General features: G+C 45.3%; 1 protein-coding gene across 2 annotated transcripts in view; it reads right to left on the bottom strand.

Annotated features, from left to right (window-relative positions):
- Positions 1 to 25,034, bottom strand: part of LOC137536219 (pancreatic lipase-related protein 2-like) — a 63,732-nt gene extending 38,698 nt beyond the window's left edge. For both annotated transcript variants that reach the window (XM_068258329.1, XM_068258330.1), the window contains exons 1-4: positions 24,975 to 25,034; positions 17,569 to 17,726; positions 4,854 to 4,979; positions 4,636 to 4,770 (exon numbers count right to left, since the gene is read on the bottom strand). In XM_068258329.1, the coding sequence (XP_068114430.1) occupies positions 4,636 to 4,770; positions 4,854 to 4,979; positions 17,569 to 17,715 (408 nt within the window). In that variant the 5' untranslated portion in view covers positions 17,716 to 17,726; positions 24,975 to 25,034. The remainder of the gene's footprint in view (positions 1 to 4,635; positions 4,771 to 4,853; positions 4,980 to 17,568; positions 17,727 to 24,974) is intronic.
- Between the last annotated feature and the right edge of the window lie 703 nt (positions 25,035 to 25,737).

The following is a 25,737-nucleotide window of genomic DNA, read 5'->3' as shown; positions in this document are numbered from 1 at the left end:
AAAATAACTAGAAGATCTGTGTTACATAGATTAGTGCTTTTTTAAAAATAATTTGCTATTAAAGAGAACCCGAGGTGGCTTCCTAAGAATGAAATCCGCAAACAGAGGCTGGGTCTGCCTATACTGCCCAGCCTCTGTTGCCCCATAAATCACAGCCGCGCTGTCGAACCGCAGCGGGCTGTGTTTACCTTTGTAGTGTCACTCTTGCCCCTCCCCCGCCTCCTGCACAGCTCCGGTCCCCGCCTGCTTCCCTTCCCACCAATCAGCGGGGAGGGAAGGGACCGGAGCTATGCAGGAGGTGGGGGAGCATGCAGAGTGACAGTACAGAGGTAAACACAGCCCGCTGCGACACGCTGCATGTCAACAGTGCGGCTGTGATTTATGGGGGCTAGCAGAGCGCAGGGGGAACTTAGGGGGGATTGAGATAGCAATAGAGGCTGGGCAGTATAGGCAGACCCAGCCTCTGTGTGCGGATTTCATTCTTAGGAAGCCACCTCAAGTTCTCTTTAAATATTACTTGTACATTTTAATCTGCAAGCAGCTATAATTTACAGACATGGCAGATGATTTAAAGCCTAGGTTCTCAACGTGTGGTACGCGTACCCCAGGGGGTACTTCTAATGGTTCTAGGGGGTACTCAGGCTTGATATACTTAGCCAAGAACAACACATTTAGAGTTTTAGAAAATTATAAATCTTATTTTAAACAACCCCAAATTAGTATTTTAGCTAATTAAAAGCAATAGTAAAGGCTTGGAAATGGTTTAGAACCAATTATAATGTACTACAATTAAATATATATTTGTCAAGGGGTACTTTGTGATAATGTTTACTATGCTAGGGGGTACTTGGTGAGTACAGGGTTTTAAAAGGGGTACATACCGATAAAATGTTGAGAAACACTGATTTAAAGGACACCTGAAGTGAGAAGGATACAGAAGCTGCCATCAGTGATGTAGCAATAGGGGATGCAGAGGTTACAGCTGCACCAAGGACCCTGGAGTCCAGACTAGAAGGGTGGACTAAGGGCCCCCCTTTATCCATCTTATCACTAGCTTTTTATTGGTGCTATGCTGGTAATGAACACATCTATAGGTGCACAGCGGGAGACATTTCAAACAAAACTTATACAGGTACCTGAATGATTTATCTGCATTGATGTGCAGAGCTCCAGGAACTGGACTATGTAACAACTAGCACTCACTACAGGCAAAGGGGGATATTAGCTTCAGTGACAATGTGTGCACAGATTATTAACTAATAGACTTCCCCGGTAACGGACCCCCTCGGGGAAGACCTAACACTAGTCTAGCAATAAAAACATAATATTCCTCGTGCTGCGAATCATAAACACATTTCATCAAGCAGACAGACAAATGACAGCACTCAAGGCCGCACCTGAAATGCAAACCAACAGAGGCAATGCAGAGCCCTCCTGGGGCTAAATACATGCCTTGAATGTAAAACAGATGCAAATTATGTACTTATTCTAATCTTAAAATTTTGACAGTAGATTTGAAGCAATGAATGAAGCTAGCCACTAGTATACGTATGTTCAATTTGCACAGCGGGAGACATGGCAGCGCTTTCAAACAAAACTTATACCTGAATGATTTATCTGCATTGATGTGTATAGTTCAGTAACTGGACTATATTATGCTGGGAATACATGGGTCGACCGGCGGCTCGATTAGCCGCCGGATCGACCCCAGCCACATCCCCGCTTGTCCGCGCGTGCGAGCGGATCGACCCCGCTCGTCCCCGCCGGCGCTCCTTATCAGCTGCTCTATTCCCTGCCATTGTCAGCCGGCGGGAATTGAGCGGACGGGGGTCGAGCGGCTTGATCGGGCCAGCTGAAGATTATCAGCTGGCCGGATCAGCTGGTCGATACACGGTACAGAAACATACCGTGTATCCCCAACATTACACACCTAGCACTCACTATAGGTGCATTGCATAGTGGCAATTAGAGATGTAGTGAACGGTGCGCCGGCGAACGGTTCCAGGCGAACTTTGGGGGTTCGCGTTCGCCTGCACCAGGTGAACTTTTTCGGAAGTTCGATTCGCCCCATAATGCACTATGAGGGTCAACTTTGACCCTCTGCATCACAGTCAGCAGGCACATTGTAGCCATTCAGGCTACATTAGCCCTGGAGCCCCACACTCTCCTTATATAAGGCAGGCTCGCTGGCCATGACACTCACTCGTGTGCCTGCTAGTAGAGACAGACTAGGGAGAGCTGCTGCAGATTTTTTCTCTTAGGTAAAGATTAGTTAGGCTTGGCTTGCTCCTGGCTGATTGTTATTGCTAAAATAGCCCCCCTCAACAGCTCTTTTGAGAACCAATGTTTTCCTGATGTGTTTGTTTTTTTGCGTGCCGCACCCCCACCTGAACAATCTCCAATAGACTAATGGCCACTGTGAGGGGGGAGCTGTGATGGATGCATTATGTATGAAAGGGGCACCAAGCAAACCTGAGGTGGAAATAAATGTATAAGATAAATAGTTGTATTTGTAGCACTAGTCCTAAATAGAGCTCTCCTGAAGACCCTGATTCTTATTTTCATTTTTAAGGTTGAAAATCTGTGTCTGAAGCTTCACTCTCCTTCACTGTCCCCCTAGTGCTGGCTTCTGCTGATTGCATCATCAGAAATCAGCACTAGGGGAGCCGTGAAGGAGAGGAAAGATCTCTGATCATCGCTGGAGCCGTGGATTAGGTGAGCCATGCTGCTGCTTCTGATAGTTATACATGGGGCAGAATTGGACTCATGGGGGGGCAAACAGGAGACAATACAGGGATTCCCTGACATCGCAGCAGGTCGGCGGTTCGTATTGGCAGGCGTTCATGAGTCAGTACCTGTATTTGGCGTATAAGATGCAGAGACTTTTTCCTCCCTACTTTTTGGGAAGAAAAAGTGTGTCTCATATGCTGAAGAATACCCTAAATACTGTATACTGTAATGTCACACTGACATTATATTTAATATCACAGTTTCATTGTTTTATTACATTTGCTCATTCTACTCTCACACAATGAAATAATGACCTGTTGAGCAGTTTATCACTATCCTACTGCTTTAGGTGTTTGCACAGCTGCACATAGGTTCTATGACCTCTACTTAGTTTTAGAAGGAACACAGGAAAGCTTTAAGTAGGCTTGGTGCTACAGTTGTGTTCAAAATTATTCAACCCCCACTGAAATTGAGTGTTTTGGCCAGTTTGACATTGATTTTGATCATTTTAATCATCTTGTTTACAATTAAATCAAAGAGGCACTTGTAAGTCAGACAAATATAACATAACATTTATAATGAAATAACCACAAATGTCTTTTCTGTGCTCACATGATTATCAGTTTTATTCAACCCCCAAGTGACATTCATTCTTAGTACTTAGTACAACATCCTTTTCCAGTTATAACAGCTTTTAAACGTGAAGCATAGCTTGACACAAGTGTCTTGCAGCAATCTACGGGTATCTTAGCCTATTCTTCATGGGCAAAAGCCTCCAGTTCAGTCACATTCTTAGGCTTGCGTGCTGCAACTGGTTTCTTTAAGTCCCACCAGAGGTTCTCAATCAGATTTAAATCTGGTGACTGCGATGGCCACTCCAAAATGTTCCAGCCTTTAATCTGCAACCATGCTCTAGTGGACTTGGAGGTATGCTTGGGATCATTGTCCTGTTGAAAGGTCCAACGTTTCCCAAGCCTCAGGTTTGTGACGGACTGCATCACATTTTCATCCAATATCTCCTGGTACTGAAGAGAATTCATGGTACCTTGCACACGCTGAAGCTTCCCTGTACCTGCAGAAGCAAAACAGCCCCAAAGCATGATTGACCCCCCCGCCATGCTTCACAGTTGTCAAGGTGTTCTTTTCTTCATAGACCTTGTTCTTCCTCCTCCAAACATAGCATTGATCCATGGGCCCAAACAGTTCTAATTTAGTTTGATCAGTCCACAGAACACTATCCCAAAACTTTTGTGGTATAATGAATAATTTTGAACACAACTGTATGTGTATACCTGTTGATCTTATCATGCCGCATCACTTCAGGTATGCCTGAAAGTACCATTACAAATGCACAGTTATTCTCTCCAGTGTATATACAGTAGGTTTTGCTTTCTTCTACAGTAATTTTTTGTTGTGTGTTCTGGTGCTTAGGGTTGGTTGGAAATGCAGATGTCCATTTTTGCAAAAATTCTGATTTCTGCCAATGCCAATTACCAATTCTCCAGATCTTCGATTTTCCATTTCCCAATTGTTTTGTCATTTTTTGCTTTCTCTGATTGACCAAATACTTCCAAGTTGACTTTTTTAAGCCAATCACAAGACTCAGTAATACTCGGTAGTATCAGAGTCTTGCGATTGGTCCAAAATTTACCACAGACTTACATGTCTTCCAGTCCGAGGCAGATCGCCATAGGTCACCGCAGGAGCCATACAATAACATAGGTATGCGCTCACGTTATGGGACTTTCGGCGCAACATACCGCAACATGGGGAGTGTGAACTCCCCCATAGACTTCATTGCCTGGGGGCTTGGTGCGGTAAATGTACTGCACCACCCAGTGTAAAAGGGCCCTCGGTGGAAGAAATATGCAGCTTGGAACAAAATGGGTCATGTGTGGAACTTACCAGCAGATAGGTCAAGAAATGGGCAATCTCGGCCCCCACCACACGGGCGTTATTGGCAACCTGTGAGTATGGGGCAAATGATCCTCCTTTCCAATCCACACAGAAACAATTCACATCGGACACCTGCAGGAGAGCCTGGAACACAGAGGAACAGAGGGTGAGAACACTGGGCCAGATATCTACACAGGATAGACCACATCTCCTTATATGACACCCACCTTACACATGTCCACCAGCCATTGGTTTTTACCTGTCTCCAGGAAGCCGTGAATTATGAAGATGGTTTTTCGGTTGCTTTTAAATTTGGATTCATGGACCTTGGCTGGGTCTAAAGCACTGACTTCCTGGTGGAGGCAAAATACAAAGTCCAGTCATTTATGATGGTCTTCATAGAGATATAAACTTTCATAGGAAAAAAAATGTATCAAGGAGAGGAGACCTGAAAGTCTACAGACTCAAACAGGAAAGTTTATCAACTTTTATTCTGCAATTCTACAACTGAAAAAAAACAAAAAATCATCTCAGTCTTCTTCAAGTATTTGTTGGTTAGTCAGAATCAGAATCAGAATCTTTTATTTCACCAAGCACCACTGGGTTGTGCCTGGAATTGGGTTTGGCAAGTACAGGGCTAGTGTGTAACAGGACATACAATACATACAAAAACATGCAGTACAATTAGGATATAGATACATCCATTTGAACACATCATTTACATAAGGTGACCGGCGCACTGGCGGACATACGGCCGTTCAGGCCGTGCCAGCGCACAAGGGCCCCTGAAGTTCTGTTGTTTCAGGGGCCCATTAAGTATTGGTCTTTTTTTTTTTTACTTTTTATTTTCCTTGGGGGGCCCGACTCCTATCCTCCCTCCCTCACCTCGGGGCCCCACTCAGAGCCGGGACAAGGTCCTCCAGCACCCAAGGCTGAGACACCAAAGTGCGCCCCTCCATCCCTGCCACCCCAGCCATCACACACTGATTGCTATTAGACTAAGAGGCGCCACAGGGCCCACAACCTCCCCAACACCTTAATATCTAGTTATCTGGCTTGCAGTCACTGCCATGTATCCCCTTTTCTTATTTCTTTCTGTTTCAAACACAATTAGGAATGACAGCTGAATGAATTCTGCGTCCCCTCCTACACTGCGCCCTGAGGCTGGAGCCTCTCCAGCCTATGCCTCGGCCTGGCCCTGGCCCCACTCTCGGTATGCGTGGCGGCAGATATAGAAAGGCCCCGGCGGTTCCAGCAGGTGCTAGAGGTTCAGCCGCCTGGTCCACAGTGTCTCCTCTCTTCTGTATGCAGCTCGCACTAAACCAGGAAGTAGCGAGCAGCATACAGAGGAGAGGAGACAGCATGGACCAGGCGGCTGAACCTCTAGCATCTGCTGGAACTGCCGGAGCCTTGCTATATCTGCCGCTCTTCCGCCGCGCATACCGGGAGGGGGGCGCCCCTAGGTGAGGGAGGGAGGATAAGAGTTGGGCCCCCCACCCCCACCAGGCTAGCTACCCGTCTACCTACCTATCAGCCCACCCGGCTACCTACCTATCTATTAGCCCACCCACCCGGCTACCTACCTACCTATCTATTAGCCCACCCACCCGGCTACCTACTTATCTATTAACCCACCCACCTATCTATTAGCCCACCCGGCTACCTGCCTATCTATTAGCCCACCAACTCGGCTACCTACCTACCTATTAGCCCACCCAGCTACTTACCTATCTATGTGCCCACCCACCCAGCTACCTACCAACCTATCTATCTATTAGAGCACCCACCAACCCGGCTACCTACCTACCTATCTATCTATTAGACCACCCACCCACCCACCCGGCTACCTACCTACCTACCTATCTATTAGCCCACCGACCCGGCTACCTACATATTAGCCCACCCACCCACCTACCTACCTATTAGCCCACCCACCCACCTACCTACCTATTAGCCCACCCTCCCAGCTACCTACCTATTAGCCCACCCACTCGGCTACCTACCTACCAGCCCACCCTCCCACCAAGCTACCTACCTATTAGCCCACTAACCCACCAGGCTACCGACCTATTAGCCCACCCTCCCACCAGGCTACATAGCTTTTAGCCCACCCTCCCCTCCACCAGGCTACCTACCTATTAGCCCACCCTCCCTCCCACCAGGCTACCTACCTATTAGCCCACCCTCCCTCCCACCAGGCTGCCTACCTATTAGCCCACCCTCCAACCTGGCTATTTACCTATTAGCTCACCAGGCTACCTACCTATTAGCCCACCCTCCCTTCCACCAGGCTACCTACCTATTAGTCCACCCTCCCTCCCACCAGGCTACCTACCCATTAGCCCACCCTACCACCAGGCTACCTACCTATTAGCCCACCCTCCCTCCCTCCCTGGCATTTGCCAACCACATACCCTCTCTGGCATTTGTTTAGCCCACGGACCCACCCTCCCTGGCATTAGTTTATCCCATACCAACCAACCCTCCCTGGCAATTGTTTAGCCCACCCACCTTAAGTGTCCAGGCGCAGACAGACCAGAGGCCATTGATCCGGACCGATCAAGCAAGCACCATGGGCGGACAGTATCAGTAAGCACTGACATCTTCTGCAGCACTTTACAGAGTACATAGTCATGTCACTGACTGTCTTCAGATGAGTTCACAATCTAATCCTACCATAGTCCTAGTCTAATGGCCTACCATATTATTATTATAAACAAAAGTTTGCTTTCTTAAAACAGAAAGAATTTGCGATAATTCAGGTTGGAGTGAGCTTGAGATGTCTCCCAGTGCAACACTGCTGAATATATGCAAATTAACCATTGTACCCTTAGAAGCTAAACACACCTCCAGAACCGCTGGAATGCAATGATGTGTTAGCTTGTTAATTTCTACAGAGCCATAATAATCCAACATGCATACAGACTGTTTCGGATTGTTTGATCCTCATCAGTGCATGGCATGGATTAATTTGGCTCTATGCAGTAGGGCTTGTAACTAGAGATGAGCGTAATGACGTAATTACGATTTCGCAAAATTTCGCGTAATTAGTGTAATTACGTTTATGGCCGTAAGTACATAATCGTAATGAAGAAGGATTTCGTGAAATTTCGCGTAAGCGTAATTTTCGCGTAATTTTCGCATTACAGTGGGTATTACGAAATTAATGCGTATGGTCATGCTCCCAAGCGGAAAAGTTGACGCATGGATCAATGTTAGGTAGCCGCCGACTTTAAGGGTTATTAGCAAAGCCCCCTTAAATGCTAAGAGCCTCAAATTTGGAGAATATATTAAGGAGATCAAAAGGAATAAGAGGAAAATTTTTTTTTCAAAAAGACCTTATAGTTTTTCAGAAAATCGATGTTAAAGTTTCAAAGGAAAAATGTATACATTTAAAAACCCGCCGACTTTAACGGTTAATAGCAAAGCCTGCTTAAAGTTTAGGAACATCAAATTCCCAAGGTATATTAAGGGGATCAGTGGGAATAAGAGGAAATTTTTTTTTTTCAAAAAGACCTTATAGTTTTTGAGAAAATCGATTTTTAAGTTTCAAGGGGGAAAATGTCTTTCAAATGCGGAAAATGTCAGTTTTTTTTGCACAGGTAACAATAGTGTATTATTTTCATAGATTCCCCCAAGTGGGAAGAGTTTTACTTACTTCGTTCTGAGTGTGGGAAATATAAAAAAAAAACGACGTGGGGTCCCCCCTCCCAGACCTCTTTAACCCCTTGTCCCCCATGCAGGCTGGGATAGCCAGAATGCGGAGCACCGGCCGTGTGGGGCTCCACACCCTGACTATACCAGCCCGCATGGTCCATGGATTGGGGGGTCTCGGAAGGGGAGGGGCCGCCAAGCTTTCCCCTCCCCCTGCGAGCCCTTGTCCAATCCAAGGACAAGGGGCTCTTCTCCACCTCCGATGGGCGGTGGAGGTGGAGGCCGCGATTTCCTGGGGGGGGGGGTTCATGGTGGCATCTGGGAGTCCCCTTTAAAAAGGGGTCCCCCAGATGCCCACCCCCCCTCCCAGGAGAAATGAGTATAGAGGTACTTGTACCCCTTACCCATTTCCTTTAAAGGGAAGGTTCAGGGAGGGTGGGCAAAAAATAAAAATCAAATTCCACTTACCTGGGGCTTCCTCCAGCCCGTGGCAGGCAGGAGGTGCCCTCGCCGCCGCTCCGCAGGCTCCCGGTGGTCTCCGGTGGCGCGCCCGACCTGGCCAGGCCGGCTGCCAGGTCGGGCTCTTCTGCGCTCCAAGGCCCGGAACTTCTGCGTCCCACGCCGGCGCTCTGACGTCATCGGACGTCCTCCGTGCTCTACTGCGCATGCGCAGTAGTTCTGCGCATGCGCAGTAGAGCACGGAGGACTTCCGATGACGTCAGAGCGCCGGCGTGGGACGCAGAAGTTCCGGGCCTTGGAGCGCAGAAGAGCCCGACCTAGCAGCCGGCCTGGCCAGGTCGGGCGCGCCACCGGAGACCACCGGGAGCCTGCGGAGCGGCGGCGAGGGCACCTCCTGCCTGCCACGGGCTGGAGGAAGCCCCAGGTAAGTGGAATTTGATTTTTATTTTTTACCCACCCTCCCTGAACCTTCCCTTTAAGAGTTAAAAGTAAATAAACACACAAACACATAGAAAAAGTATTTTAATTGAACAAAAAACATAACCACGAAAAAAGTCCTTTAATATTCTTAATTAACCATTAATACTTACCTGTCCCTTTAAATAAATGATCCCTCGCAATAGCCTCGGAAATGTTCTATCAGTTACAATGTAACAAAGTTATTACAATGTAACAACTTTGTTACATTGTAACTACGCCGCACCCGACGCCACTCGCTGCTCAGCCGACGCATACTCGTCCTGCACGGACCCGACAGAGCTCTGAGCAATATAGCTCAGAGCTCTCTAAGCATGAAGGAACCCCATTGGTCTGCTAAGGACCAATGGGGCTCCTTGGAGCCCAAATACAAAGATGCTTAGAGAGCTCTGAGCTATATAGCTCAGAGCTCTGTCGGGTCCGTGCAGGAGGCTAAGTCCCCGCCGGCTCCCGCTGCCTTCCCCGCCTCTCCCACATGTCACCCACATGTCACCGACATGTGGGTGACATGTGGGTGACAGATGTGGGCGGGGTGGACAGCGGGAGCCGGCGGGGACTTAGCGTCCTGCAAGGACGCGTAAGTGTATGCGGCGGCTGAGCAGCGAGTGACGTCGGGTGCGGCGTAGTTACAATGTAACAAAGTTGTTACATTGTAATAACTTTGTTACATTGTAACTGATAGAACATTTCCGAGGCTATTGCGAGGGATCATTTATTTAAAGGGACAGGTAAGTATTAATGGTTAATTAAGAATATTAAAGGACTTTTTTCGTGGTTATGTTTTTTGTTCAATTAAAATACTTTTTCTATGTGTTTGTGTGTTTATTTACTTTTAACTCTTAAAGGAAATGGGTAAGGGGTACAAGTTCCTCTATACTCATTTCTCCTGGGAGAGGGGTGGGCATCTGGGGGACCCCTTTTTAAAGGGGACTCCCAGATGCCACCATGAACCCCCCCCCCCCCCCCCCCAGGAAATCGCGGCCTCCACCTCCACCGCCCATCGGAGGTGGAGAAGAGCCCCTTGTCCTTGGATTGGACAAGGGCTCGGAGGGGGAGGGGAAAGCTTGGATGCCCCTCCCCTTCCGAGACCCCCCAATCCATGGACCATGCGGGCTGGTATAGTCAGGGTGCGGAGCCCCACGCGGCCGGTGCTCCGCATTCTGGCTATCCCAGCCTGCATGGGGGACAAGGGGTTAAAGAGAAAAAGAGAGAACACCAAGAGCCCAATATAGTGTAGTATGTACTGATAAGGTATAATTGATAGAGTAATAATATTAATTTAATACTCACAAACCAGGGTTACCAAGTAGGCAACCACTGTCAAAGCAGGTGGGGAGATTGTCCTGACCCCACTCAGGATTAAAAAGTCGCTATCTGTAGTTGAAGAAGGAAGGGTACAACCCTCCACCAAGGGTGGACTTGATGTAGATAATAGGATAACAGAGGCGCCAATAGGATAAAAAACACTAAAAGAACTTAGAAACCCATCTTCGTAATAGAGGAGGCAGTGGTGGACTCACCCCTTCCAAGCAGAACACACGACTGTGGATTTTCAGTCAAAACAATTTTATTGGATACTCCAAATAAAGTGCAACGCGTTTCATGGGATACAAACCCGCTTCATCAGGCAATAACAGATAGGAGTAAACAGCATCTGCCAGTATCATCAACACTGAGCGCCTTGTTGATGATACTGGCAGATGCTGTTTACTCCTATCTGTTATTGCCTGATGAAGCGGGTTTGTATCCCGTGAAACGCGTTGCACTTTATTTGGAGTATCCAATAAAATTGTTTTGACTGAAAATCCACAGTCGTGTGTTCTGCTTGGAGGGGGTGAGTCCACCACTGCCTCCTCTATTACCAAGATGGGTTTCTAAGTTCTTTTAGTGTTTTTTATCCTATTGGCGCCTCTGTTATCCTATTAAGGGGTTAAAGAGGTCTGGGAGAGGGGACCCCACGTCGTTTTTTTTTTTATATTTCCCACACTCAGAACGAAGTAAGTAAAACTCTTCCCACTTGGGGGAATCTATGAAAATAATAAACTATTGTTACCTGTGCAAAAAAAAACTGACATTTTCCGCATTTGAAAGACATTTTCCCCCTTGAAACTTAAAAATCGATTTTCTCAAAAACTATAAGGTCTTTTTGAAAAAAAAAATTTCCTCTTATTCCCACTGATCCCCTTAATATACCCTGGGAATTTGGTGTTCCTAAACTTTAAGCAGGCTTTGCTATTAACCGTTAAAGTCGGCGGGTTTTTAAATGTATACATTTTTCCTTTGAAACTTTAACATCGATTTTCTGAAAAACTATAAGGTCTTTTTGAAAAAAATTTTTTCCTCTTATTCCTTTTGATCTCCTTAATATATTCTCCAAATTTGAGGCTCTTAGCATTCAAGGGGGCTTTGCTATTAACCCTTAAAGTCGGCGGCTTTTTTATACGGGAGCGTTACGGTTTAATGCGAAATTACGGTATGAACGAAACGCGAAATTACGCGTTGAAAATTACGCTTACGGTATTTTCAATTACGATTTTAATGCCAATTACGCTACCGTAATTTCGCATCGTAATCGCAAATTTCGCATGCGTAATTATAGTAATGCGAAATTACGAACATTTCGGCTCAACCCTACTTGTAACACCGAGAGGCACAGACTAACCAGCAAGCTCATGGTGACCCAGAACTCATTGGAGTGTGTATGGGACGACAATGGTCCTAAAAGCCCGCTTACTAAGATGTTAAGAAAAACAAAAGTTTGCTTTCTTAAAACAGAAAGAATTTGCGATAATTCAGGTTGGAGTGAGCTTGAGATGTCTCCCAGTGCAATACTGCTGAATATATGCAAATTAACCACTGTACCCTTAGAAGCTTAAAGGAGTACTATCGATTGAAACGACTTTTTTTTTTAATACTCTATATTAGTGTACACATTACCACTAGTGCTAGGGGCACTTTATTTATTCACCCAGGTCTCTCTTTCGCTATCCCTGCTTAAAAATGCACAGCTCATAGTAGTTTGGGTCACCCTGAGCTGCTTGGTTACTCTGTCACACAGCTCACAAATATATTTCACTGTGTCACTCACAGCATGCAGCAGACATGAGGAGAAATAGGCTGATCTGAGGTGGTAACAAGTAACTAAATGAGCTGGAATATTGCTGGAATATAACTAGCTATACCAGGAGTGTGTTTACACTCAGACTGGCTGCCTGCTTGAGGCATTCACTCCAGGCTGCATCCACTTTACAAGCTGCTGAGAGGGGCAGACCACTCTCTACAATTAGCATTATTAGTATCTTTATCAGTCAAGAGAAGCAAAGATAATAAACACACATTGCTAGAATCTTTAACCCCTTACCACCATATCAACAAGATTCTTTCAGCAAGGTGATAATTAAACTATAAACTGAGGAGTTAATAGCAACTCCCCTGTGCAGAGACATGGTCTAGCCCTCTGGGAGCTCAGTATTAGATACATTTTGTATCCAACACTGACGCCAAAACTGACGGAGGATTTTACAGCTGAGAGGAACAGCTGTGTGAGGAATCAAATTGCTCCTAGTACTTGCCCTAATGTGTGCTACAACATACAGCATTTAAAAATAAATGCATACATCGATAGTATTCCTTTAACACACCTCCAGAACCGCTGGAATGCAATGATGTGTCAGCTTGTTAATTTGTACAGAGCCATAATAATCCAACATGCATACAGACTGTTTCGGATTGTTTGATCCTCATCAGTGCAAGGCATGGCATAGGGGGATGCCGCTTGTCAGCGGCTATCATGTAGCAAGCCCTGGGCTCGCTACATGATTTAAAAAAAAAAATTTTTAAAAAAAAGTGCTGCGCTGCCGCCTTGCCGCCAGAATTGTAACGGCAAGGGGGTTAATGGGCGCCCAACAGGAAAAAAGGGCGCCGGAGAAAAATAACGTTTTACAAGCCGCGCCCGGAGACTTTTAATGTTTTATAACTGCTTCTCATGATTACACATTATTTAATAATTTATAATTTTTTAAACATTATTTTTAAACGAAAAACAGTACAATATTTTTTAAAACATTATTTTTAAACGAAATACAGCACAATATTTTTTTTAAAACGTTATTAATGCTTATCACAGTGGGGTCTTAGGTTTAGGCACCACCTGGGGGGTCTTAGGTTTAGGCACCACCAGGGCAGGTCTAGGGGTTAGGGGTAGGTACAGGGAGGGTTCTGTGTGAGAGTAGGGTTAAGAATAGTTTTAGTAACATTCTTATTAATCTTTTATAAAACGTTATTATACATTTCACTTTTTAAACAGGGAAGATTAACGTTGTTACAATTCCCGATCTCATACACATTATTTAATGATTTATAACTTTATAAAACATTATTTTTAAACGAAATATAGCACAATTTTTTTTAAACGTTATTCATGCTTATCGTTTAAAACCCTGCGCCCTTTTTTCCCAGCGTCCTTTTTAACGTACACCTTGGTTGCGACATGATAGTGTCCAGCTTGACGGCCTGTGATGATCTGTCACTTAGGAAGTCCATGATCCACAGGCTAAGGGAAGGGTGGACCTTGAGGGCAGTAAGATTCTCTTGAAGTATTTGGGGGCTGATGGTGTTAAATGCCGAACTAAAGTCAAGTAGGAGGTCCCTGGCGTTAGAATCTGGTCTATCCAGGTGTTCATATACGAGCTCCAGGAAGATGTTTATGTCGTCGTCAGTGGACTTGTTTGCTCTATACGCAAACTGGAACGGGTCCAGCAGGGCCTCAGTGGATAGTTTGAGGAGGGGCAAAACCAATGATTTTCATGATAACAGATGTGAGAGCCAATGGCCTGAAATTGTTATAGACTGAACAGAGGCGCCAAAAGAGTAAAAACAGTATTTAAAATGTTAAAAATTGCTTAGGAGGCAGTGGTGGACTTAGCCTCCTAAGCAATTTTTAACATTTTAAATACTGTTTTTACTCTTTTGGCGCCTCTGTTCAGTCTATAACATATTATATATCCACCTTTGGTGGAGGGGGATACCCCTTCTTTTCACATCTACAGAGAGCGACTTCTTAATCCTGAGTGGGGACAGGTCAATCTCCTCACCTGCTTATACAGTGGTTGCCTGGAGGTAACCCGTGTTTGTGAGTATACATTTTACTTCTTTCTCAAACATATCAATTGCCTTAACCTACTACACCATATTGGGCTCTCGGTTCTCCTTTCTTTATATAACGGCCTGAAATTGTTGAAGTCGGAGCTACCCTGTTTCTTGGGGACAGGGATGATGGTGGACCTCTTGAAGCAAGCGGGGACCTTGCTTTCCTGGATGGATTTGGTGAAGATGGAGGAGAGACTAGGTGCAAGCTGCTGTGCGCAAGTTTTCAAACAGGCTGGTGACACTCCATCTGGGCCTGAGGCTTTTCTCGCGTTTATCCTTGACAAATGCTGCCGGACATCGTCTTCATTCATAGTCGGAGGGTGTAGGCTCAGATACGGGGCAGCTAAAACAGAGGAGGGGGCCAGAGGTTCTGGGGACCTTGCTGGTACTGGCTGGTTCTCAAATCTGCAAATCTGCTGTTATTCTAAAGTTTTGGGGAGGTTTGTTTTTTCTTTGGCCTTTTTGCATTTTCTATGGCGGTAGAATATTGCACAATACACACATCTGATTAGAGTAAATACACAAGAGATAACCTAAGTTTGGAGGAGACCGAAGGTCGAAAACTTAACTTTTAATAACTATGTTAAAACCATAGGTTGTTGCATAACATTGATTGTGATAATTATGACTGAGCTCCAGATGAAATCTGAATGAGTTTCATTTAGATTTCATCCCAATAATTAGTGGACCTGATGGGGTGGGTGAGCGGGGATTAAACTTACCCAGTGGCCGTCTTCTTTAATCCGTCCCACGTCTCGTTCCAAGCCGCGGTCACGTGACTACCGTCCTTCCTTCTTCCGGGTTAAAGGAGGAAGCATAGTAGTCATGTGATGCGGCTTGGACTGCGGCATGAGACGCAATGTGGGATGCATTAAAGAAGATGGAGGCAAGGTATGTTAACCCCCCCCCCTCACCCGCCTCATCAGGTCCACTAATTATCTGGATGAAATCCGAATGAAACTCATTTGGATTTCATCTGGAGCTCCTCCCTGGTGATAATGACAAAACTGTGGATTGAGGTAATACAGCAAATACAGCAAAGTCCCCCGTATGCAGCACCAGTGAGGGTAAAGGGAAAGGGAGCTTTCCAGGCAGGAATGAGTTCAATATTTTCTCCATTTGCTCCATTTACTCCAGTTTTGTGAGTATTTTTTTTCTACATTTTTAGATAATTTTACTGCATTAAAGTGGATCTGAGATAAACTTTTACTCATTGCATAATTGTGTTCCTTTCATATAGTTTATAGGGCATGCCTCAAGCCAAATACTTTTTTGTTTTGTTTTAAGACTCTAATTCCCTGTACACTAAACAAGCCTCGTCCACGGCTTCTCCAGAGTGCCTTGGCATTCTAAGCTTTAGTAGCAAGGGCTTATGGGAGCTCAGTCTGGGCAGGAAGAGGAGGAGGTTACTAGTAAGAGATTTCAGAGGAAGATGGGAGGAGGAGAAGGGACTGAATTTGTCACAGGCTGAGGGCTGGAGATGCTATCAGCTTGCCTGTGTGTAATGTGACAAACAAAACATGGCTGCTGTCATTGTATCACAGGAATAAATAAGCATAAGCTGTTGAAGCTGTTTGCAGCTAGATTTGCTGTGTAAACTAATCTAAACTTTAGATAAGATATATAGACAAGTTACTTGTTATAGTTAGTTTTTCATCTCAGATCCGCTTTAAAGTCTGCTGAGTATCTGCATTTTGTAATTTGAAGAGGGAGTTTATCAACTATAACTAAAATAATCAAAATGTTTATTTTTTTACAATATTAATTTAGAAATTGTTTAGTCAGTGGTTGCCCATAGTAAAATCTTTCCTCACCCTAAATTACATTTTTAAATTTCGCACAGGTGACAACCTGATTACTGCTGGTACCCCCAGGGGGGTCCTAGGGTTAGGCACCACCAGGGGGGTCTTAGGGTTTCGGCACCAACAGGAAGGGTCTTAGGGTTAGGTGCCACCAGGGGGGGGGTCTTAGGGTTAGGGACCACCAAGAGGGGTTCTAATGGTTAGGCACCACTAGGGGAGGGTCTTAGGGTTAGGCACCATGAGGGAAGTCTTAGGGTTAGGCACCACCAGGGGAGGGTTCTGTGTGAGAGTAGGGAGAAAGTAGGTCATAGTAATCTTTTTTCTTTGCTATATCACTTTTCTGGGCTATATCATTTTTCTTGCTTATATCACTTTTCTTGGCTATATCCAGGGGGTCAGATAAAAATGGCGCTTAGCACCGATGTTTAAAAATTGAGCCGCATTGAAAATATAGCCTTAACGTTATTTAGCAATGACAATGTGTAATTATGGCGCACAGGTTGAATTGTTAAGCGGCATATCGCTAATTATCATTTTACTGTCTTTAACGTTAATTAACCCACTATGAGGGGGGTTTCTTCGGCTGCTGGTGCATTCACTGCCACAATTTCTTCATATGTGGTGGCTTCTCAAGTTTCAAAATAAGCAGCAGGAGGGAAGAGAGAGGAGTGGATGGGTGGAGAGCGGACACGTTAGCCCTGCCTCCTCTACCATCTAGGAAAAGCTGATCCTGGCATGAGGATGGTTGGCACAGCGCTGGGATGATACTGGCAGGAGGAGAGTGTAGGAGCCGGAATGCCACGCAGGCAGCAGTGTGCCGGGTCACCCACACGGGATCGGCTGCCTGACCACTTCCAGCACCACTAGACAGCGGGCACTGCCAGCCACCAGCCTGGAGCATCATGCACAGGGTAAGAAAGTACTTTCAGTGGCAGTGGCAGAGCCCTGGCATTTATATTTGTAGCTTCTGTCATCTGGCTGATAACTTTTATAGCTAAACGTTAAATAATGTTTAATAGCGTTCATAGCTTATTGTTAAGTAACGATAAGCGGCAAAAAAAACAGCAGCATCACAGTGCGTCATTTCTCATATGTGCCATTTTTGACTGGACCCATATCCAGTGCCCTTTTATAGCCCAAAGCAATTTCGCCTATAACCAGCACCCCTTTATAGCCCAACAAATTTTTGGCTATATCCAGCATCCTTTTGTAGCTGAAATCGCGGCTATATCAGGCGCCCTTTTTTCCAGGCGCACTTTTAAAATGTACGCAGAGAACCTGGCTGGGCTCTGACAAAAAAAACTATAAAGCCAGAAGGGAGGGCAGGTTGCACAAGATGTTGGGATATGTTACTCCAAGCACAGAAACTGTTGGTATTTTTACAAAGCAGAAGTAAACTTACCTTATATTCGTTTTGATTCTCCCTGGTAAAGAGGAGGAACTTAGTATTGATGACCTCTGAACCCCATGGCAAGGGACTTATTGGCCTCTCCTTCGTGTGGCCAAAGGGAGGACAGTTTGTGAAACATCCCAGCCTGTGGGAACACATCTCACCACATCCTGCACAGCAAATAGGCAAGTTCAGGCAAATAGATATTAGTTTACCTTTCAAATGTGCATGTTGTCAGTGTTATAAAAAAAACAACAATCTCACTGTGGGGGTTTTGACTAAAAAAGTGAAGTGTGTAGCACTAAAACATTTGCTAGCAGTTTTCCAGTTAACAAAGAGATAGCTGTTTTTGGTGTAGCTGTGACCAAAAAAGGTTTTTTTAAAGCTTCTTTAAAAACTGACAAAAGCATAAAAGTCAGTGGGCTTGATTCACAAAAGCGTGATAACTGATAGCACGGTCGCGCTATGCAGTTACCACGCGATGTGACGCGCGCGAAGGGTTGTGCGCATAAAGGCTTACGCCCGCATGCATAATCAAAGTTTTCCGCAACTAATGTTTGCGCGCGGTCATGCGTAATCGCGCGCAAACCTTTGTTTACCATGCAGACGTAAGCCTTTACGCACGCAAATCTTTGCGCTCGTCACATGGTGTGGTAACTGCATAGCACGGCCGTGCTATCAGTTATCACGCTTTTGTGAATCAAGCCCATTGTGTGCCCCGGCACACACTGACTTTTATGCTTTTAGACGGTGCGGATCTTTTCATCATATACATGGTCTCCACACTAATAACATAAAAATGGCTTTTATCGATAATCCCAAAAGACTTGCTCTGGGGGCCCAAGCACTTCAAAAAAGGTCCCTCTGGTTGTGCAAAAAAGCTCCGCCCCAACTGTGATAAGCCATGCCCACACATGGGAAGCTCCACCTAGTGTGGCTATTCCATTAGCTGTGTGGGAGCAAGTAAGATGGTGTCTCCCTAACAGCTGCAACCACAGTGATGTCTCCCTCCCCCAGAACCCACAGTGACCTCTACCTCCACCTAGCACCCGCAGTGACCTCTCCTTTCCCAGTTCTAGCAGTGATCCTGCCTACCCCAGCATCCAGACTGACCTCTCCCTCCCCTAGCAGCCACAGTGACCTCCCCCAGCACCCACAGTGATCTTTCCCTCCCCCAGAGGCTACCCTTCTGTCCCCTGCAGCACCCACATGGACCTCCCATCCCAAAAGCAACACCTACAGTGACCTCTCCCATCACCAGCACCCACAGTGACCTCTCCCCACAGTGACCTCTCCTAACCAGCAACAACAATGTTTTCTCCCTCCTCTAGTAACCACACTGACCTCTCCCAGCACCCACAGTGACCTCCCCTTCCCCTAGCACCCACACGGACTTCTACCTCCCCAGCACCCACAGTGGCCTCTCCCAACACCCAGCATCCACGATGACTTCTCCCTCCTCCAGTAACCACACTAACCTCTCCCAGCACCCACAGTGACCTCTTTTCCCTGTGCACCCACACTGACTTCTACCTCCCCCAGCACCCACAGTGACCTTTCCCTCTCCAGCACCCATACTGACTTCTACCTCTGTCAGCACCCACAGTGACCTTTCCCTCCCCCAGCACCCACACTGACTTCTACCTCCCCCAAGACCCATAGTGACATCCCCCCCAAGTACCCACAATGTCCCCCCTTTCCGCCAGCACCCATAGTGACCTCTAACTTCCACAGCACCCACAGTTACTTCTCCCTCCACCCACACACACAGTGACCAACCCTTCCCCCAGAACCCACACTGACCTCTACCACACTTACCTCTACCTCCCCTAGCAGCAACTATGCCATCCAAAGCAGCACCCACAGTGACCTCCCACCCACAGCAATCCCACCAATATCAAGCACCCAAATTACACTCAGCCATTAGCCCCCACTATAGCAAGTACCCAGTACGTGCACCAAGCACCCACAGTAGTTCCAGCTGCACTAAACCTCCACTTAGTGACCAGCACCCACACCAAGCACTCACATGACATCCGGTACATGCACCCAGAACTCACAAGTGAGTACATTCAATCAATACCCACATGATGCTTGATACCCACCTATACAGCCAAAATCCACATGACACCCTGTGCCAGCACCCAGAACCCACATGGCTCCCAGCATTTGCAGCATACATGACAACAAATACCCCGCTAGCCAGCACCCATCACCCATATAGCACCATGTACTCACTCCCAGTACCCACTTGGCACTCAGTATTTGCACCTAGGACCCACATGACACCCTATACCCCTTTAGTTAACACCCACATGGCACAGTACTCAAACGGCACCAAGTTCCCAAACCATTATATGCACCTAGTACCCGTCCATGGCCAGCACCCAAATAGCACCTAATGCCTGCCCTTGGTCTGAACCCATATGAGACTCAGTACTCTCCCATGCCACACATCCAGACCACACATGGCACATGAGTTTTGCACCTACTAATGCTTAGCAACCATTGCATATTGGCAACCACTTCTTCTTTGCTTGAAAATAAGTTTGGGTGCTGATCAAGAGGGACAGAGGTCCCAGTAATGAAAGGTGAGTCCGTGCCTATATCAGGCTCCACTGTGCCCACTCTATAGTGGGCACCTAAAATTGCTGAAAACCAAAACACTTGGTTGGAAGGAGACACAAAGTCTGCTTGATACTGCTATAAAGGAAGGGGGGGGGCTCAGACTGCCTAATACTGCGTTCTGGAGAGGAGGTATTACACGCACAATTTAGCACCATTGATTAATTGAGTGATTAGGGCCCCTATTTCACATCTGAGCACCACCCCCTTGAGGGTCCTCTGCACAGACTTAACCAAGGGTGCCCATGCATCACTCGATTTGCGGGCCATTGGACATTTGGATCTGATAATTTATTTATTTATTTTTATTAGATTTTTACATTTTTAATTAAAGTTTTCAATCATAAAGTGGGACAATAAAGAACAATATTGACATCAGAAAACAGCTGGAAGTAGCACTATACAATATGTTAGCATATCACACATGTTTAGAGTTTAACAATAATAAATAGAAGACCATGACATCCTTTGGGTTGTAGTTAACAAAACCTGAGTAGATCGCATGATCAAAAGGTCTTCCATAAGGAAAAGGAATTCTCATATTAAGGGCTTGTTTGTTGGGAACTGAATAGAGATGTGGACCTTTAGTTAAAATGGATTCCATTGGATCCTAGGTATAGCTCAAGTATCTATAAAGATAATGTATTGTAGGTAGAATTACACCTATGGGAGAGGGAGAAGAGCTTGGTATAGTAGATACAAGCAAAAGGAGGATGCGATAATGTACGTTTTAATTTGAGGTAGACAAAGGGATGACCATTCTAGCTGCATGTCAAAAGGACTATTGATCTGATAATTTTATGGGATCAAAGGAGAATCGGTACCATAATATGGCCATCCAACTGATCTTTCGACTGATTTCTGGACAAAATCGGTTGAAATTATCGTTCACAAATCACAGAAAATCGCTCAATTGGAAGCGCGGCAGTAACGGTGTTTGATATCACAAAGACCGGTGTATCCCCAGCCAGTGTCCCCCCAAGCGTACATGCCCACCCCACGCGCCTGTAGGCAGTTTTAAAGGCTCACCTGTCAGGCCACCGCAATTCCTGGGCTCCTCTGAATTTCAGGATCACCTCAAACGCCTCTACCACGTGGCAGCGATGCATGTAGTGGCGTCTCTACATGCGCCACTGTCACGTGGTACAGGTGCCGAATCTATTGGAAATCAACCTGCAGTGCATGGACAAGCAATAGATCCCTCTCTAAACAGATTTGAGCAGAGGGGGATCTATCTAATGGTCGATCTGGTGGCACATCGACTGTTGTATGGCCAGCTTAACAAGTTTTGCAAGACTGAGAAAACATTGGACTTTGTAAAATTATATAATAGTTGAACAAGTTAGTGATTGATGGCACCCAAAAGGTAATGATGATTGAAGATGAGGGTGGGAGTGTGCAGGAACCTTGTCTCAATATTGCCATGATGAACTAAACACTAGGCAAGCAGCACCAGATGATCACAAGTGCAAACCGTCACACCTTTGAGGCTATGGCCAACTGATACTGTGGCCACGCACAGCTCCATGGAATTAAATGGAGTAGAAACGTATGTATTTTCCTATACTGTACATTACTGGCTATCATCCTAGCCAGATGACAAGCCATTTGCACAATTATTAAATAATTGTGGAGGCAGGGCAGAGCAACTGTTGATGATGTCACTTTTGAGACCACTACCCATGTGCATGCCTGTAAGCATGTGCTGCATGTCAAAAGTGCCATTAGGGGGAAGAAAAGCAGACTGATCAACAGTATCAAAGAAGGTCAAGGACTATTAGTACAGAGAATTGGCTCTTTGATTTTGCAATGAAGATTTTCCCTCCAAATTCCAATTGGTCCACAACCAAGCCTTAGCAGGAAATTCAAGTGCATGTTGACAGGGCCCCTGGTCACGGACAGCAAATAGTGGGCCGGGTTTATCAAAGCATTACCGACAGTTTTTTCTTCTTAAACAGTTCTAACCAGCAGGAAGAACTGTTCCGCATATTAATAAGAAACTTCTTAATTCCAAGTTGATAGCGTCAGTTTAGTGTGAATTTCTAGAAATGCACTACAGTTAAAGAGGAACGCCAGTGAACATTTTAGTGTTGGCAGGTGATGTAGCTGCTGCATGGTTTTTGGCAGTTGGAAACAGCTGTAAACAGCTATTTCCCACAATGCAACAAGGTTCACAGACAGGAAACTGCCAAAAGTTCGAACTTTTCTTGTGGGAGGGGTTACTTGTGGGAGAGGTTTCCCCACAATATCAGTCATACAGCGCCCCCTGATGGTCTGTTTGTGAAAAGGAATAGATTTCTCATGTTAAAGGGGTATCAGCTACTGATTGGGATAAAGTTCAATTTTTGGTCGGAGTTTCTCTTTAAGTACAAATCCATTCCTAAACTGCTACAGATTAAGAAGTGCTTAAAGTGACACTGAAGCGAAAAAAACCTCATGATATAATGCATTGGTTGCGTATTATAGATAATTAATAGAACATAAGTAGCAAAGAAAATAGTGTCATATTTTTATTTTCAGGCATATAGATTTTTTTTTATAACATTGCATCATTCTCTAATAATTGCCGTTTCCACACTACACTCAACATTCTAAATTTCACAGAGCAGGCTAATGAGCCTTTGAACATTTCTCTGAAAGAAAAAACCCATAAACAAAGCAGAAACAATGAGAGCCAGTTTAGATAAGTGCTTCAAAAGACAGTGCTGTCCACAACTTTATAAAGTCGCAGAGCTCAGAGACGCTCCTTTGCATAGATAACAACTGAAGTTTATTAACTCTTCCTGTAATAGAAACAATATGAGACTCATATCTGTACTAATAATCTTTTATTTATTAGCAATACTACATATACAAATCATTATATCATAAGTATATTTTCACTTCAGATTCCCTTTAACAGCACTTCTACACAAATTGTGCAGTGCTGGCTAGACATGAATTGTGAAATGCACCTCCCCTTGCTGCCAGGTGTCCTATGAAGCTGTTTTGTGCTTAACCCTACCATTGCTGGGCATTGATTTAATACAGCAGATGTATTGGTTACCTCAGCAACAGCAATTTCCCTCATGTCTGCACTGTCTGAGAAACCTTCCTATTACTAGAAGTTATTACTATAGGAAACTAAACTATTTAGAGATTTCTTACAATGTCTGAGACAGTTCTGCACAGATTTCTAAAATCCTACCAATATTTTGTCTCAGACACACTTGACAAATGTCCCCCAGTGATCGCTGACCAAAATAACAATAAAAGAAGACAAAAATAGAAAATGGAAGAATAAACGACAAAAGAACTGAAGAACCAGAAGATCAAAGAAGAAGTATGAAGAAGATTGACGTCACAGCATAGAAGTATGCAGACAAAGAAAGAAGGAGACAGAGGATAAGAAAGAAACATCTCATTTGCTTGCACGTTCAAGGTCTATGTCTAAAAGCATTAGAGGCAGATGATCAACAGGATAACTAGGTAATTTGCATCATTTAACAGGAAAAAAATATATGTCAACCTTAGATCCCTCTCAGTTCTGGCCTGGGGTCCTTTAACAAAAGCAACATGCAAAAGAGGAAGACTTTGTTGTGCCCTCCTTATATTTTTTGAAGGTTGCCTCCCAATGTTATGAGACATGTGGCTTTATAGTGTTCAAGATTTGTTTTATTTCGATGCAAATTATTGATGAAAAAGACTGCAAAGCTCACAAACTAGATCATTGAGTAATTGTATGTTAGGGTTAGAAAAGGGTGCTGGCCACACTTGATAAGGCATTGGGGAAAGGTGACAGCACTTGTTAGTGAAGAGGGTGGAGTCATGGGTTGGAAAGAGGGGGACTATGCAGGGCAGTGGGATGTGCTCCCGCTATAAGGCAGAAGGAAGGCTTATACTGGCTGTACTTTTTGCGGGGGAGGAGGGGTGCAAGGGGAATGGTGGCCTTACTTTATATATGAGGTAAAGGAAGGGTTTAGGTGGTCACATTTTATTGTGGGAGGTGGGATTGGTCACCACAACAGTTACATGACCTGGGGGTCACCACGTCAACGGATATGGGGGGAGAGATAGCTTTGCAGAGGGGCTCCATGATTTGTAGTTATTCTTCTGGTCAGGTGGGAGGTGTTTTATTCATATTTGGAGTTTCTGTCCACAATCAGACAACTAAAAGTGCCCATTATCTATTTTCCAGACAGATTCAATCAGGGTGATCGAATCTTCAAAGCATTTCTAAACTGGTTCCCTCTTTGCCATAAAATTGACCAAAAGTATTAATCTCACTAGAGGGAAGATTTAAGCTGATTGGGGGTGGGGCAGTAGCAGTGGTCGATTGGAAGCCCGTAGCTTTGCACTGCATCAAACCATTCCACGCTGCAGTTTATCAGTTGTTTTATGGATTCTCTGCTGGAGTTTTATTGAAAACCTATGTGCTTTGTGTGATAGGAATCGATTCATCTCTGAATCAATAATTTTGCCACATCAAATGGCAATCTGCAAGAAGTTTTGAATCAGGATGATACTACGTATTGGCTAACTTGGAGATAAAAAAAAGTAAGCTTTTGGCTAATAAGACCGCCTTCAGGGCATCACAGGTGGGACTACAGTATGGGGCCCAAGCGAATCTGGGGCCCGGCAAACAATGCCACAAACATGGGCCCTAGCTGCAAGTCTGTCACAGAATGTACAGACTATCAGAGAGTGTAGCTATGTTTGCCTCGGCCGGCCAATTTTGCATTTAAATTTATTGTGATTTTGGTACAAAACATGCAGCAGACGCTAAAAACAGATTGTAGAACTGATAATATTACCTTTGAGAAGGTCACCTCGTACAGTGCCAACTATAGCGAGAGCGAGTAGCAGCTTAGCAATCATCTAAAGGAGATGGAAAAAAGTGCAAACTATAATATAAAGATCCAATTGTTAAACAATAAAAACTGGAGGGAAAGTTGAAATATGCCGGAATGGAATTAACTATGGAACAACTGTTGAAGTAGCATGACTCAGCTCTGCAGGGTGGCCATACCTATAACTAAAATAACAGTTCATGCGGGACCAATCCTTTGAAGAAAAATCAAATTTTAGTTCTAAGCTTGCCTTAACCACCCTGGCGTTCTATTGAGATCGCCAGGGCGGCTGCGGGAGGTTTTTTTTTAAATAAAAAAAAAACTATTTCATGCAGCCAACTGAAAGTTGGCTGCATGAAAGCCCACTAGAGGGCGCTCCTGAAGCATAATTCCGATCGCCTCCGGCGATCAGAATTAACAAGGAAGGCTGCAATGAGCAGCCTTCCTTGTTTGGCTTTCCTCGTCGCCATGGCGACGAGCGGAGTGACGTCATGGACGTCAGCCGACGTCCTGACGTCAGCCGCCTCCGATCCAGCCCTTAGCGCTGGCCGGAACTATTTGTTCCGGCTGCGCAAGGCTTGGGCGGCTGGAGGGGACCCTCTTTCGCCGCTGCACACGGCGGATCGCTGCTGCACGCGGCGGATCGCCGCGCTGCGGCGGCGATCAGGTAGCACACGCGGCTGGCAAAGTGCCGACTGCGTGTGCTGCTTTTTATTTGCAGAGAATC

This window comes from Hyperolius riggenbachi, chromosome 10 (genome assembly GCF_040937935.1).
Source record: "Hyperolius riggenbachi isolate aHypRig1 chromosome 10, aHypRig1.pri, whole genome shotgun sequence".
NCBI lineage: Eukaryota > Metazoa > Chordata > Amphibia > Anura > Hyperoliidae > Hyperolius > Hyperolius riggenbachi.
This window is presented reverse-complemented; position numbering and strand designations above follow the sequence as displayed.